Consider the following 15,414-nt stretch of genomic DNA (forward strand, 5'->3'; position numbering starts at 1 on the left):
TGGTGTACAAATAATCGAAAGGGAAAACACTATTTTCTGCATTGATAACGACCATTTACACGGAGCAATTAAGCGGCACAATGGATCTTTACAAGGTTTTTGGCACATGGCACATTGTAATCATTGCTACATATCCAGAACTGCATCCATTGTAAAATATATACCTGATTAAATCAAATATTCATGAGTTTCACAACGTGCTCATAAGTTTACAGACCAAAAATATACATGTGAATAACCCTGACAGTACATTGCATGCAATGTCAGTCTTGTCTAGCGACACAGTGGATTGGAGCTCTCTGAAGTCAGACAGCTGGGAAACTTTAACACAAGAAAATCACCACTTTTGGCTTAAAACGTTTCAGTTTCAAATTTAATATTTCCACCACAGCTACTGGTCCTACCAACCTGCCCGATATCTTGTTGTTGCTTTTTGTTGCTCTGTTCTTTTCTATCTCCACTTTCCACTCACCCCAACCGGTCAAGGCAGATGGCCGCCCACCCTGAGCCTGGTTCTGCTGGAGGTTTCTTCCGTTAAAGGGAGTTTTTCCTCTCCACTGTTGCCTAGGGCTTGCTCCAGGGGGAATTGTTGGGTTCTCTCTATACATCTTTATAGTCTTGACTTTATTCTGTAAAGTGCCTTGAGATGACTTTGTTGTGAATTGGCACCATATAAATAAAGTTGAATTGAATTGAATTGCTCACCGGTATCTGCAAAAAACAGTTCATATATCCCAAAAACCAGAATGGCCTTTTCCAGTAAATCTACCCTTTCCATATTGTAGCAGATATTTTAAGATCTGTACATGTGTAAATTACAATAACTAGTTGCTCTGCCGGTCATTTCAAAAACCAAAGGCAAAAACTGGCAAATATTCATATCATTACAACAGTACTATATGATTATATGTGTGCTTTTCTCATTCATCATCAATTTATACTAAATCCTCCACTAAAGACTGACCACAAGACGAGTTTTATAGTTGCTGACAAATACATTAAAACAAATGTTAAACACAGCAAAAGCACTTTCAACTGCAAACAACTACATCACTTTCATACATTATAAAAAAATCAGTTTTATTAACATATAAGAACCAAGCAGGGATGGAGAATTGATGCTAAACACTAGATAAACAATTCAATAAACCTATATATTTATTCCAAGTATTATTATGCAAAAACAAAATTAAAACTTTACAAATGTAAGTCTGACATATGCAACATGCTTAATACATACCGTAGTTTTCTGTTGTTTCTTAAGATTGTTTGGAATCCGTGGAAAACTGGTAATGGAGTAAGTACCATATGCGATTATTATCAGGTACTTCTAGTACTACTCTTTGTACTTTTGGCCTTGAAGGTTTTGAGTGTCTAAAATGTTCTCTGTCAAATATAACATACTGTGTCCCACTTCAGAGAGCAGGCCGTGTGGTCGGGGACTCACCATTGACTGTGAGGTGCACCCAGCTGCCGTTGTGGAAGGTGTCGTACTGTTGCTCCAGCATCAGGACCCTGCACTCATACCAACCCTGGTCCTCTGAGCGCACTGGGTCAATCTGCAGGGAAGCCTTCCCATGCAGAGAGGCTCTTCCTACAAACACAGATGGGGAAACACTAATCACTTCAACAACATTCATTCATTCTTCCCTTCTTGTTCTGCTTTTCTAGGGGTCAGAATCTCCACCTATTACTTCTGGTGGTCACTACACAGATCCATCATAGCAATTATGTGCTAATACAGTGTAATAAGTAATCCTGCCATAAATCCATGATGGAGATAATGATCCTTTTTTTTAATTATAAAGTGAAGATTTATAGCAGAACTGTTGTATTAGACATGAATTAGTTTTAACTACACATAGGTAAACCTAAAAAGCTCAGATAATTAAATAAGCACAAGCCTATTTTAATGCACAAAGCCCAGGCAAATTCATTCTTTAGCTCTTTTTCTAACCTACTTATTCAGAGAGTACAGCAAGCTGGAGTCTGTCCAAGCACTGCATGGCACAGGTTGCCAGCATCTCCCTGAGCTAACAACGACAGACAGTCTTTAACTTTTACTTTCCATTCATTCATACCGTCTGACTATTAGGAGCCTTCAATCAGCCTGACTTTTAAGTTTCTTAACTGTTGAGGAAACACACAGTGCAGCCTTTTCATACTTCTAAAGACAAAGAAGAAATGTATTCTGTTTGGATATTTAATAGATTGGTTTCCTGTTAAATCTCGTATGAAGCATTTCATTTATTTAATCTCGAAAGAAACACCTCTTGTGTTCCCAGGTTTATCAGTGCTGGTGCAGGCAGACTTTGGATCCTGTTCAAGCACTTGGCAGGACCAGGCCAGCTGTTTCCAGTCTTTGTGCAAAGCCATACTAGTCACCTGCTGGTGGTGGCTCCATAATAAAAGTGCATAGACAGTGGTAGAGGGTAATAAATAAAGAGAGGTATCTGTCTTGCCTGGCCACATTTAAGATTGACATTTTCTTGGCAAGATATGAATAAACATGCTCCCCAAAATGTTGAACTATTTATATTTAGCCAATAAAACTTCTTAATATTTAACCATAAATGAATAATCTTCCAGCTTCAAGTGTCGGGATTTATACATAAGAAAACACCTTGGAGAGAGAGGATGGGAACTTTAGCTGATTTAAAATTAAGCATTTGGTGTCAGAGTGGAAAAAGCCCACCTTTGTACTTCACAGAAATCATCAATTTCTTATAAAACTTCTCAATCCCAACCTCTTATTTTCTTCAAGGCTGAGGATAAATTGAATTTCTAAAAGAAGGAAATCGCGAGGGGATGGAATAAGTTCGGGAAAGCAGGCACGGTGAAATCTTGGGCTGCTGAGCTGCCTGTCTTCAAGCCTCCAGCTCGCTGCTCACATGGCTGCGTCTGACAGCCTAACAGACTAAAACACTCGCTTCTGCTCTGTCTGACGAGTGTTCTCAGATGGAGCATTTTTCCAAACTTTGATGTGTAAATGTACTGTGAGCCCTGTTTCCTGTTACTTCAGACTGTCGGGCAAATATACTGACGTTGAGGGCTGAATTGCTCTAGCGGCACTCTATATAAATCCAATAGAAAGGTACCCTAACCATAGGTTTGCTGCCACAGTTGCGGTAGAAAACAGACGAGGTTTTTTTGTTTACAGAAAATCAATGAAGCAAGAGGAAGAGAGGAGAGTAGCGAGTGCAGCCTTGCAGTAAAAAGGTAGCTTGTCTTTAAAAAAGTCAAGTCTTTTTTTTTTTTTTTTTTTTTTGCCTTCGCATTGAAATGCTGAGTGGGGTGGAGGCTGGCGTGAAGGGTAGGGATCAACCTCCGCTCCCATTTGTCAAGGAGCCAGGGGGCTGCCGGGTGTAAACAGAGTTAACAGCGCTGTATCCACATCAGGACCATCCTCATGGGCATTCAGCACTTACACAGTATAGTCTGCTGTCCGGCCTGAAAACAGAGGAGCTAACACTTTGTTCAGATCACATCACATGCTTTGTCAGAGAGGAAAGCCGTGACAAAAGTTGCCAGACACAGTGTGGGACACCTAAAAACACCTCTTAATCCCAGAGAGTTAAAGAAAAAAAAACAAAAAGGGGAAAGTGTCTGGTTAGAGTAGCACAGTATAATGTACCTGAAAGCAGTAACATCATGAAATGTTGCCTAATATTTTTCATCTTCATTGGTTATGGAGATGTAACACAATAAAAGCATGGGAAGTACACTCCCATCCTGATTCGAAACCCCGTGTTTTCAGTGCTTGCACAAGAGCAAACTAAACAGGTTGTGACTCCTACATCCATACGACTCCCCCGACTCAAATGTTTTCTCCCATCCACCTGACAAGCTTATTCAGGTCGGGTGAGTAATGAGTCCACTCTGGGGGATATTTTGGGGGTTTCCTAACCAACTTTCCTCAAACTGAAGAAGCTTTTTAGATGAGTAGTAAAAAGTTTGGACTTAAGAGGGAAGACGTACAGTTACCACGAGTCGGACTCGATCTCTAGAGAGCCTACAATCTGTGTCATACAATTTGTGTTGACAGTTGCATTTCTTCTCAATACCAGATGCAAAAAAACCTGTTCATCTGTCTTTTTTTCAATTAGTAATGCCGGCGAGGATGGTTTTGCAGCCAATTTTTCACTCATTTCATGGAGCTAAAACTGTTGAAGATATCATTGTCGCCACATTTTCCCCATGTGGATGCTGACACTTCCTCATGATTTTCTGCTACTAAAATAATGCCAAATGAACCACTACCTGGAAACTACATTGCTAGCTTGCTTACAACTCAACTCTAGGAGGTAAAAAGCATATTATGAAGCCCCAAAAGTCCCACCCTTCGTATTTTCTGTGCTGCATAACCGTTCAATCCCCTTTGACAGAAAGCTATATAATACATGAAGTCCGTAGCAATATGTGAACGACATGTCAGTGACAAAATTAACATTGCTGTACGTATAAATGGCTCCAGTCCAAATGAATATGTTTTTGTTTGTTTTCCAACAGCTTCTCCCAAAGTGTAAAAAATCTGACATCAAACATTAGCAAGCAGAACATCTAAATTATTGATTCCATCGTTGCTTCAATGAGCAAAAGATAGATGTTTTTAAATTGAATAATTTTCATATAGCTGCAAGACAAACTGGCAAAATGATCCAAAATAGATTTGAGTCTGCATTTGTACCATTTCTCCTTAGCTGTGATTTAGACAGGGAAAATACATAGTAGTAATGAGAAAATGTCTGCTCTTACATTTAAATTATTAATTAATCCACTTAATATAACTGATAGTAAAAGTAAAAAATTAGTAATTGTAAGGCTGAGACACACAAAGTGAGTTGTAAAGATTTAGTATCCCTGGAATAAGAAAAAAAAAAAAAATGCAACCTGCAATACTTTGAGCTGTAAAAATATTGTCCATACTCTAAGTGCAGTATTCATGGATAATCTACCCTGTTTGTAGCAGATGTGTGATGGTGTAATAGGACTTTTACTCTTGTCCCCAATTTTGTTCATATTGAGTGATAACAATTCATGGGAACAGCCCAAATGAGCTCAGACACTGCATGGATCCATTAAGCGCCCTAAATAGCATGTCATAAACTATAGTCCAGTGTCATTATCACACTGTCACCGTGCACGTGCAATCCCCAGAATACACTTTAATCTATGTAATGAGATGTTGCATCTGTTCCCTGCTAATTCCTCAACGGTGGCACCAACTTGACACCACATGGCAAAGGCCCGCTACTAGAGCGCCAGTGAGCACCGTGGAGTGTGATGCCGTTTGAAAAGCAATGCTCACTCAAACCCTGGTGCCGGTCGGGAGGTTAGAGTAAACAATGAAACGCTCCAGCAGCTGCGGTATCTACTGTAGCCGCCTACAAAACAAAGCGGGATTTCCCCCGACAGTGAGTCACTGCCATTAGACTTCTTTGCTGTGATGACCCTGCCCTAAAAGCCCAGGGGAAGGACTTTCAATAAATTCAATTTTCACTCTTTTCACATAAATTAAAAAAATAAAAAATAAATCTGTTATGTCCATATTTAGGACACTCACACCCACCACAGGGAAATGAATCCTCCAGCCCTCAGACAAGCTGTGCTTTGCTTTTATTTTACAGCGTATTACCAGGTCAGGCAGGGGTTTTGTACTTGCTAAAGAGGTGGGAAGAGAGAGGGATAATTCTGACCTTATTCTGACAGCTCGCCATCTTGTCACAGACACTAAAACAGAAGAAGAACCAAATTCCTGCTGTTTTTTGATCTAGGCAAAGGCAACTGCAGACATATTGCATAAGCCAGCAGAAGATTGTAAGGCTGTGTGATGCCCAGCAGTGGAAAGTAAGTACATTTACTCAAGGACTGTACATGTACTTTAATTAAATATCTTATTTTTACTGCACTACACTTTAGACGGGCAATGTACATTTTACTTCACCACGATTATTTAACAGTTTAACTTGTTAAGTTACCTTGCTGATACAGATTCTGAATACTACATATAACTACTAAATTAAAAAAAACATTATTATGCATATTATGGATAACATTATCATTAAATAATATAAAATTTACCATTGTACAGAATTTATTCTACTTACACTATTGTATTTTATTATAGAATATTCCTGTGGTCATGATATTTTTGCATATGTAAAAGATCTTATTACTTCTAGTGCCAGAAACACTAGAAGATGGTAAATACATTTCTCTCCCCTCATGTCACTTTACACTTGCCATTTGTGTTCTCCACAAAGTTGCTATAGTAACAGAGACATTTACTAGAAAATTGTATTTGTCATATTTTACCTATGAAAGTTTTCTTTGCATTTTACGGCACAAAAAAGGAAAAAGGTTTAATAAAATATGTACTGCTTGTAAAACATTTAGCTAGCTTTTTAAAATTACTTGAGCATTGATTATAAATTTGCACACGAAGCGATGACTTTTTATGGTTTACTTTTACTTGCTACCACATCTGTGATTCCATGACGAATGGGACGACTCCATACGAACTCCATGCGAAAGCTGTTGCTGTTGTTGCTCTATATTAGAAGCCAGCCTTACTTTAATGTTTGGTTTGATTGAAAGAGCTTTTAAAGAGATTCTAGTTGGAGGTTTTCGGTGTAGCTATATTAAGCTGTGCTATTCTGATATACTGTATGTTGCTATTATTTTATCCAAGGCTAAATTTCATCTGAGTGAGCATGACTGCCTAACAAGTTGGTAATGCAGGAGTTAGTAAACCATGTCAGATATTTTTCAATTAAATAGTATTCATTTGTAAGATAGCTTTATATTATGAATATTTTAGTTTTTTACTTTTAGTGATTACTTTCTTCCGTCGTATATTATAGCATGTATGGTTTTTCTAATATATTGACCCTACATGTGCTCTGTGCTGCATTGCCACTCGAGTCTGTAAGAAAGCATGCATGTACGATGCAGCCACAAACTGCTGAGACACAGTTATTTCCCTCCACCCACTATGATGCAGCAGATGCCCCTGCACAGCTCTGAATGTCATGTTAGAGCAGAAAAAAAGGGGCAGTTCAAGAATCAGACCTATTAACGATGGTGACCAAGTCTTTATCTTAGTACTTTAAGGCCTCAATAACCTGTACAATGCATTATGCTCAAAGCCCAAACAGCTGTTGCACACATTCAGAGGGGAAGCATGTTGGATCATACCGAAACTGCAGATCAATCTTCTCAATTAAATACGATTAGGGGGCTCGTGTACCCAGCACATTTACACTGCAGTACATTTAACTGGATGTCATAAACGGTTCTGCTCTCAGCCAGGGGCTAATAAGTTAGCCTGCGGCAGTGCAAGGAGATCTTTGCACTGCACAGTGATAGAAATATTTACAGAATGAGTATGGTCATGTTGGAACCTCAAAGTTAAAAGTTTGTCATGTTTTTGAAGTAATATATAATTTGCATATCAGTTTGATGGCAAAGCCAGACATATGCTTAGTACTCTGCTCTGTAGAAACGCTGATCAGAGCACAAACGCCAGGGTGACAATAGCAACACCACAGTGTATAAGCAGGACATGTAGTTTTAAGGAGGTTATGTGTTGAAATAATTCTTGGACAGGCCTAATGTCTTGTCATCACAATGATGTTATAGAAATGGTTATGAAACTATTTCTGCCTGTTTCCAATTTTCATGTTAAGGTGGGACTTCTTACAGCTGGGTGTAGCATCGATGTTAAAAACTGAGTTTGAACACAGAGTGTACATGGCGGGATAGCTGAGCATACATTCACACATGGCCCAGCAACAGCTGCCATTCATCATCAGTAAAAACCTGCAGGGTCAACCTACTATAGTTTTCACAGAGTGGGTTCTTTTTAGTCTCATTCTTGCTCATTGTGAACATTCATCTTACCCGTGTACTCTGGGTCCACATGAGGAGGGTAGAAGCGGAAGTTGATGAAGAAGGGAATAGGCACTCCGAACTTAAACCACTCCACCACATAAGGGGGCTGCTGGCCATCCAGGGGAGGGGACACGTCACACCCCAGGATCACGCTCTCTCCAGCGCGAGCCGTCACAAACCGGGGCTCCTCTCTCACTCCGTGGGCACCTGTGAGGGAAACAATGTAGCTTTACGTACAAGAGAACAAGGTGCAGGGAAATTCTACTGCACAGAATTCCTGCACACAAAGCAGGAAAATCCCATTTTGGACGCAAGTCCTCCAAGACCAATTTACAAACAATAATTAGGTGGCAAAGGTGATCGACTCAAGACTCAAGCCCTGTGCACATTCTGAATGGTCATCGTGCACATGGGTGAACCTTTCCTCCTCCCTCTATTGTCATCTGTCAGCTGCATCTGCTGGTGAGGGTTTTGTGGCTGTGCCATACTGTACTATAAATGAGCTGCCAAGGGGTTCCATTGATCAAAGCTGGCTGCTGCTCAGATGAGCTTTACTATGAGCACCACCATGCCTGGCGTTTGGCCATGAATGTCCAGGCACGCTGCCCAGCGTTGACCCATCCGATGACTGAAAGGTCGGCATACCTGCCTCAGCAGAACTCTCACTCCGGGAATGGATTTTCTCCAGCTGCCACCCCTGCTTTCATTGAGCGGGCTGCATCTCCACCCTCAGAGGGAGCATGACTACCCGCCCTCGCCCAGGGGGAGAATCGCTTCAGGGATCAAGAGACATGCTGACATTTCACTCTAGAGGAACACCAGCTGAATAACTTAACGCTTTCATTAGCAGAATCATTTACATTATCAGGGCAAAATTGGGAAGGAAGAACAATTACAACTATTGTGCATTAGGACTTGGAGCTGTTATGACTCAAACAGCACTGGGGATACTTGTGTATAATGATGTTTCTCCACTTCAGGTTCCGACATCATCACTGTTGTGTGAAATGAAAATTTCATGTGACTGCAAGCACTGCGCCTTTAAAGCCATGCGCACTGAAACCCAGATGTTTTCACCATTTGCTCTGAGTGAAAAGTAAAGCTTTAACTCCGCCCCTACGAGCCATATGCGTCACTTAGTGATTGTGTTTACCACTTTAATCCTGTGATAGAGTTAATCCACTTTATTCGTTACAGTCAACACAGATTCTGGATTGAAACAGAGCAGATTGAATCAAATTACACTTTTTTTTAAAGTGGAGATGTTGTCTGCCAGTTACTAGCCGTGGTCCTGGACTCTGCTTTGCCACTGTTTATCTGTAGTAAGTAAAGAAAACAGACATGCTATGCTGTCCTGAATACAAACCAAATGAAACATGTGAGAAGAAAGTCATCTACAAATCACCGCGAGTATATCAAAGGAAGAATAAAACTATAGACAGTATAGGAAATTAAACTAATTTATGCAGATAGTAAACCGGGGGGGGGGATTTGTGTTTGATCCAGCACATTGTGGTGTGTCAAAACGCATAAATCTCGCCGCGACTGAACAATCGTGGGACTGATTGTTGGAGAGATTCTGCCCTGTAACCTGTACAATCAATGACCTTTTAATGCACCACTGAGGAAAACCTGCCCCATTCAGTCATAAGCACAACAAAGTCAAAAAAACTGCTAAACGAATGCATCCTGATGAGGAGGGGATCACGTCTTGAACAGAGAAGACACTTTAAAGGCTTAAGATAATATATTGGTGGGCTAATAATTCTCCAGTTGCTATATGAGATCCTCATAAGAGGACAAGCAGCACATGCTCAGTCACTGCTTTTTCCTTTTTCATTTCCTTAATGGAGACACAGTGACAAAGTGGGGGTTTATGGGGGCTTAGTCAGGTGAAAATATTCATGTCCTCAACAAGTCATAAATGTAATACAAGAGTCCATGCTTAAGACCTTCCAAATAAGCAGCACTGTAGATAATGCAGTTAAACGATGATGGCCAGTGGGAATGGCTTTGGCACTGTTCAGCCGAACTCTAGTTGCAGTTGAGACTGAAATCTGTTCAAATAAATTACTGAAGAGAAACAACTCAGTAGCCTGTAGAATGAATCACCTTTATAGCAGCTGTACAAAAGCAAAGCACAGGGAGAATTACTCCTCAATGTTAGGTTAAAAGAGCAGTGTATTGAATTCTTTTTTTAGATTCTGTCATTTGAATTAATGCAAAGGGGTAAAACATTTAGATATTTCAGAAAAGGCTATGATCCGAATGCTGTAGCCCTATTTAAGACTGTGTCATACACAGCCCTGGAATGTCTGACCAAAAATCTACCACTATTATCAAAAAGAAGATAAATTATTTGTTTCCGCTCTGTTCACTTGATGTATAACATTGGTTTGGCGGCTCTCTGTGGAAGTTTTACGCATGTAGACCCAAACATGTAGACTTATGAATCACAAGCCGACACGTGAGCAGTGTGGATTGATCAAAGACAGACTGATTGCATTAAAAGCATGTTGGCTGCCCTGCATGCGTGTTTAAAAAAACAGCCGATGTAGACACAGCATTATTCTTCATCCCTTTGAGTCTTTTACCTTGAAAACAGCTCACATAAAGCCCACCTCACCTCCGTTAAAATGCAGCACACAGTTATTGAACAGAGCTTTTTCACCCTTGGACTGTGTCCAAACACTGATGGTGGCCTCAAACTGGGCTAACTGGGCTAAAACTGTAAATTAGTGTAGCAGATGTAACATGTGTATCTATTTAATTGCAAATATTCTGTATCCCATAGATTCAACATGTTACCTAAACCCTTAACTATATTAATATTATTATTAATATTATGTAACAAACAAAATAACCCATTAAGAGACATCAGCTGTCCAGACCTGAAGATAAATCATCACAACAGAACTGCGGGGCCACGCAGGGTTAAATCTGCAAGATTTCAACTTGGAGCCTTTTTCGAGTGGCAATGGCTGAAAATGGCTCTTTGCACAAAAAGCACACTACACTGTACTTTCCGTAATGATCACAGATTTGTACAGTAAATAGACTCTCTAGGCAATTTTGGGCAATAATCAAGCAGAGCAGAGCTGCTGCAATGTTTTGACAGTAATGAGGTCCAATAACACACTGAACAATATTGAAAAAAAAAAAAAAATATGAAAACCGAGGGAGTTCAGCAAGAGACAGTTTGAGATGAGCAGCGATAGGATTTTCTGGTTTACGGTGCCTAAACTGCCTTTTTGGGAACCAGAATAATATTTCATCCAGTAAAACTAAAATCTAATATTTGACTCATGCTTGGATTTGATTTAGTGTATGAGCAAGGATAACCATTGCTCACTGTAGTTAGAGATTTTGTAAAGGATACACCTAGAGTTGAAACGCTGGGCTTCATAGTGAGGAGGATCGGAGCTTTGTTTTATGCTGGACATGGCTTCTGATGTGCAGGGTGTAATGGAATATAGACTGGACAGAGAATGGAGAGAGGATCTCAAGGACATGCAGCCACTGGGCAGGATGGGCCACTGACAGGGCGGTAATTGAATGCCAGGCCACATGCACTGAAGGTCACATCAGAGAATGGTCTGAGTGTGTGTGTTCGGATGGGTGGGTGCTGGTGGGGCCCAGGGGGGGCTGCCTATGTGTGTTACATCTGCGTTCCTGTGTTAATATGGGTCTCTAAAATTCAAATATACAGATGCTCTGGTACGACCAAATACCAAGTTTCCTGTTGAAGAAAACAGTGCATGGCATATAAACTGCACATATTCCAAAATAGAAACTGCAGATGTAGAAACTGCTAGACTGAAATTGAAAGTCACACAATCAAAAGAGAGCACTGCATAGTTACATTCACACTGGTATCCTGATTTTAACTATGTTGCATTTACCTTGTTATTCATACATGTATATTACTGTACTTCGATTAGTATGAGTCTATTTGCGGTATAGATTTGTTCATACTTGTGTGCAAATTCACAATCAACATAACTGTGGATTCCTTATAGATTATATTTGATCACAAACAAATCAAAGCTGTACAAGCTTAGAGTTTGTCTGTTTAATGTTGGTCCAAGTTTTATACCAGCTTTGGTGTAACTTCTAGGATTTTTATTATTATTAAAAATAGTTAATGTGTGTGTGTGTATGTATATATATATATATATATATATATATATACATACACACACACATTATGTGCCCCATTTTCTATTTCAAAATGCAGCAAGCATTATCACATCATATAAGATGGTTATTGTGCAAACATATATCTCAAATTCTAAAACCTGATCATAACTGAACATCGATGAAAATATTTAGATCCTTTTTTTAAAGCTACTCTGTGCAACTTCTTTGTAACCAGTCAAAGAATTTCAATTACTTCTGCTTGGTCATTAAATTTTGGAGTATTCTCTTTCGTTCTCTTAGCATTAGCTGAGATTTCATGACAGTGACCACATGAAGCACTGGGCAGAGTGTGGCTGAGTGTAGCAGAAAATGAAAATACACAAGAAAAGTTAAAGTACCTAAAAAATGTAATAAATACAGTATCTAGTTACTATTCAGCATGATCCTAGTGCTCATGCAAACATCATCAATAATACCCATCCAAAAGAGCTTGTATGTTTTTTTTAAATAAAACGTCCTCCAACAAGGGATTCTACAGATGTACATGAAGTGAAATAGTTTCTTACTTCTTGCCAAAATGATGTGTGGGCCCCTGTATACTGTCCACTTTCTCACTTAGCAGCAGCAAAGGACACGCACCTTCTGTCTACAGCTTCATCTTCTTATTAACAGGATGATATGAAAACAGGGGGGGATGAAACACAGGTCCCAAGCTGGATGTGAATCATTGCTGTTGGTGGTTATGTGGCATGAGGTGTTAACCACTTATCTGCCAAAACATTCACTGACTGCTTTCACATGAGTACAGAACCAGTCCTAGAAAGATTTAGTCTCTTCATTATTTAGCCCTCTTTAGTGGCAAAGCTCCTGTCTCACAGACAAGCAACGCTCAGTCAGGGATGGATGTGCTGACACCTGCTCCAAGACACAGCACGGAGAGGGAGAAAGATGTGTGTGTGTGTGTGTGTGTGTGTGTGTGTGTGAAATAGGCTGGGCTTGCCAAATGCACAAAGGGGGCCCAACTTTGCTGGGCACGGCGCTGCCAGAGGTGGACATCATAGGTCATCTTTGGCAGGAACTGTAAGACACACAAATTCCTCAGTCCAGTTATGATTCTGTCACTTTTATTCCGTGAGTGTGTAAATGCTTGAGACACTTTGTTTCAAAGTAATTACATAAAGGGGCTTACTGCTGCTAGTAGAGCTTGTTAGCGCTTTTATGTGGCTTGTCTAATTACAGCTGGTTATGAGACTGTTTATTCAGCATCAATAAATCATATGTAACAGGGTGAGCGGAAATTTCTCACAGACACACAGAGCTCCCGTAACACATGTGAGCTGCTCAGACATCAACAGAACCTCGGCTGCACGTATCTTCCGTTCAAAGTATCTACTTTCGTATATTTCCCATTCACTCCCTCCCTCCCTCTCTCGCTCTCACTTCCTCTTTCTATGGCCTCTCATACAGTATACACGCTCAAGCTGTAGTCCAGAGCGACTCGAGTGCGTTGCAGCTTCAACACTTAGCTCTGGAGATAAGTACTTCTTGGGCAGATGCATGTTTGTATTTCCCCAAAATAGAGGGAAGACGGTCATATATTCAGGAGTGAAAGGCTTCTTTCAGAAATGCAAAAAGTGAGCTGATTGAAGATGTTTGGAGAAAAGATAGGTCTGATTATAAATTTTACACCAGTATATTATAGTTCCTCATTTATGATTTGACTTACATGTGTCAGCATTATTGTACTATTCAGGAAGTATATCTACACTAATTACCACTTGCATTGTTTAATTTTCCAAATTCTTAGTATCTTTTGTTTTGATTGTGTTATTTGTTAAAATGCCTTGCAACACTTTCACCACATTCAAATCATAGTCAATCACCATCTTTCTCTAATTTTCTATGTGCAGTAAATGACTAACCATAAAACTTTTGGAAATTTTGTATTGTAAGATATTTTGGTAGAAACAAATAATACACGATCAGCATTAAGTGTCACCATTTTTGCAACTCTGCTAAGTTGTAAAATAAATATATTTAAATCATTTTGTTGATCGAAAACCTAATCCAGTGGCAAGTATGCAAACTATTTTGGCTGTCACAACTTGGTTTACACAAACCTGGTTTCCAATTTTAATGTCATGTTATCTTCTGTATCACAAAGACAGTGAAAACATTTTGTATCACTTACTATGCTTACATCAATATTATTGTTCTTACCAAGATCTTAAATCTAGACTTATTTACTGTGTTAAGTTGTGTTGAATATAATAAATTGTGCAGCGCTCACAGACAAATCTGTACTGCACAATATCATAGCAAAAAGATTCATTGTATTGAGTCGCAAATTCTATTGCTGATATGAATTTTCTTAAATCCAAATTTGTAACCAAATACACATCTCTAAGAGGCAACAGGATGAAACATTTGTATGTCTTTGTTGGACAGATAACTTAAGTGGACCTGTGCTACATGTCTTCCAGAAAGATGACGATCTAGTTTCTGTGCGACTTAGTCCAGCCAGGAAGAACCACATGATCTGAAAAGCTGGCTTTCCCAGAATGCTGCAGGCTTTGTTTGCAAGGAGCCTCCACTGGGACTGGACTAGCTGAGGAGGTGGGGGTGGGGGGGTGGGGGGGGTGGGGAGAGAGGTGGGGGAGGAGGGGGCATCGCCAGAAAGAGCTGGCACATGCCCAGTGCTGAGAGTCTGCCATCCACAGCTTGAGCACAGGCCCTTTCCTAAGCTCATTATTAAGCTTTACTTGCATGATTGTGAGTGAGAGAGAGGAAAAAAAAAAAAGAATAAGAGAGATAAAGCAGCAAGTTCAGTCCCAGTGGAGAGATGTTTGCTGGAAATCAACAAACTGGTCGGACCTAATTTCATGGAGATGTCCTGTCATAACGGTTCGGCAAATATTCTCAATGCACATTTTCAAAGTAACAGAAACTGGACAGGGGGAAAACAACACAATGCAGCTAAATATTACGATTAAGTAATGAGTTTAGTATATAGACGTTCTGAAAAAACAGGAAGGTCGTCGATAAGGTTTCATTAAATGCTGTTGCATGGAAGATGCTGAGCAATGTCACTCACCAGCAGGATGGTCCGATTCCCATTTTGGTCTTAGAATTACACACTTTAGAGTAACAAAGTGTATAATTTTACTTCAAATATGTGAGATAAGGCAATGGGAGTGGTTGGAAATTAGCTACATATATCTAATCTTACTTTTCATAATTCACATAAATATTTCCATGTTTTTCTACTTTTAACTGCTACTCCACTCCACCACATGGGACAGCTCAGCCTGGGAACATGAACTGTCAATGAACAATCAGTGTTAAGCAGAATGGTTGTCTGATTGGTGTCTGACGGATGCT

At 39.8% G+C, this 15,414-nt stretch overlaps 1 protein-coding gene across 5 annotated transcripts in view; it reads right to left on the reverse strand.

The window, feature by feature from the left end:
* igsf9ba (immunoglobulin superfamily, member 9Ba) overlaps nucleotides 1-15,414 on the reverse strand; it is a 63,132-nt gene that overhangs the window by 41,332 nt on the left and 6,386 nt on the right. For 4 of the 5 annotated variants that reach the window (XR_010914682.1, XM_067507912.1, XM_067507913.1 and 1 more), the window contains exons 2-3: nucleotides 7,903-8,100; nucleotides 1,448-1,594 (exon numbers count right to left, since the gene is read on the reverse strand). Coding sequence is in view for 4 of the 5 variants with exons in the window: in XM_067507912.1 (XP_067364013.1) it covers nucleotides 1,448-1,594; nucleotides 7,903-8,100 (345 nt within the window). In the remaining variant the exon portion in view is untranslated. The remainder of the gene's footprint in view (nucleotides 1-1,447; nucleotides 1,595-7,902; nucleotides 8,101-15,414) is intronic. The other variant, XM_067507915.1, reaches the window with a different exon arrangement.

Source organism: Channa argus, chromosome 6 (assembly GCF_033026475.1).
Source record: "Channa argus isolate prfri chromosome 6, Channa argus male v1.0, whole genome shotgun sequence".
NCBI classification, from domain to species: Eukaryota; Metazoa; Chordata; class Actinopteri; order Anabantiformes; family Channidae; genus Channa; species Channa argus.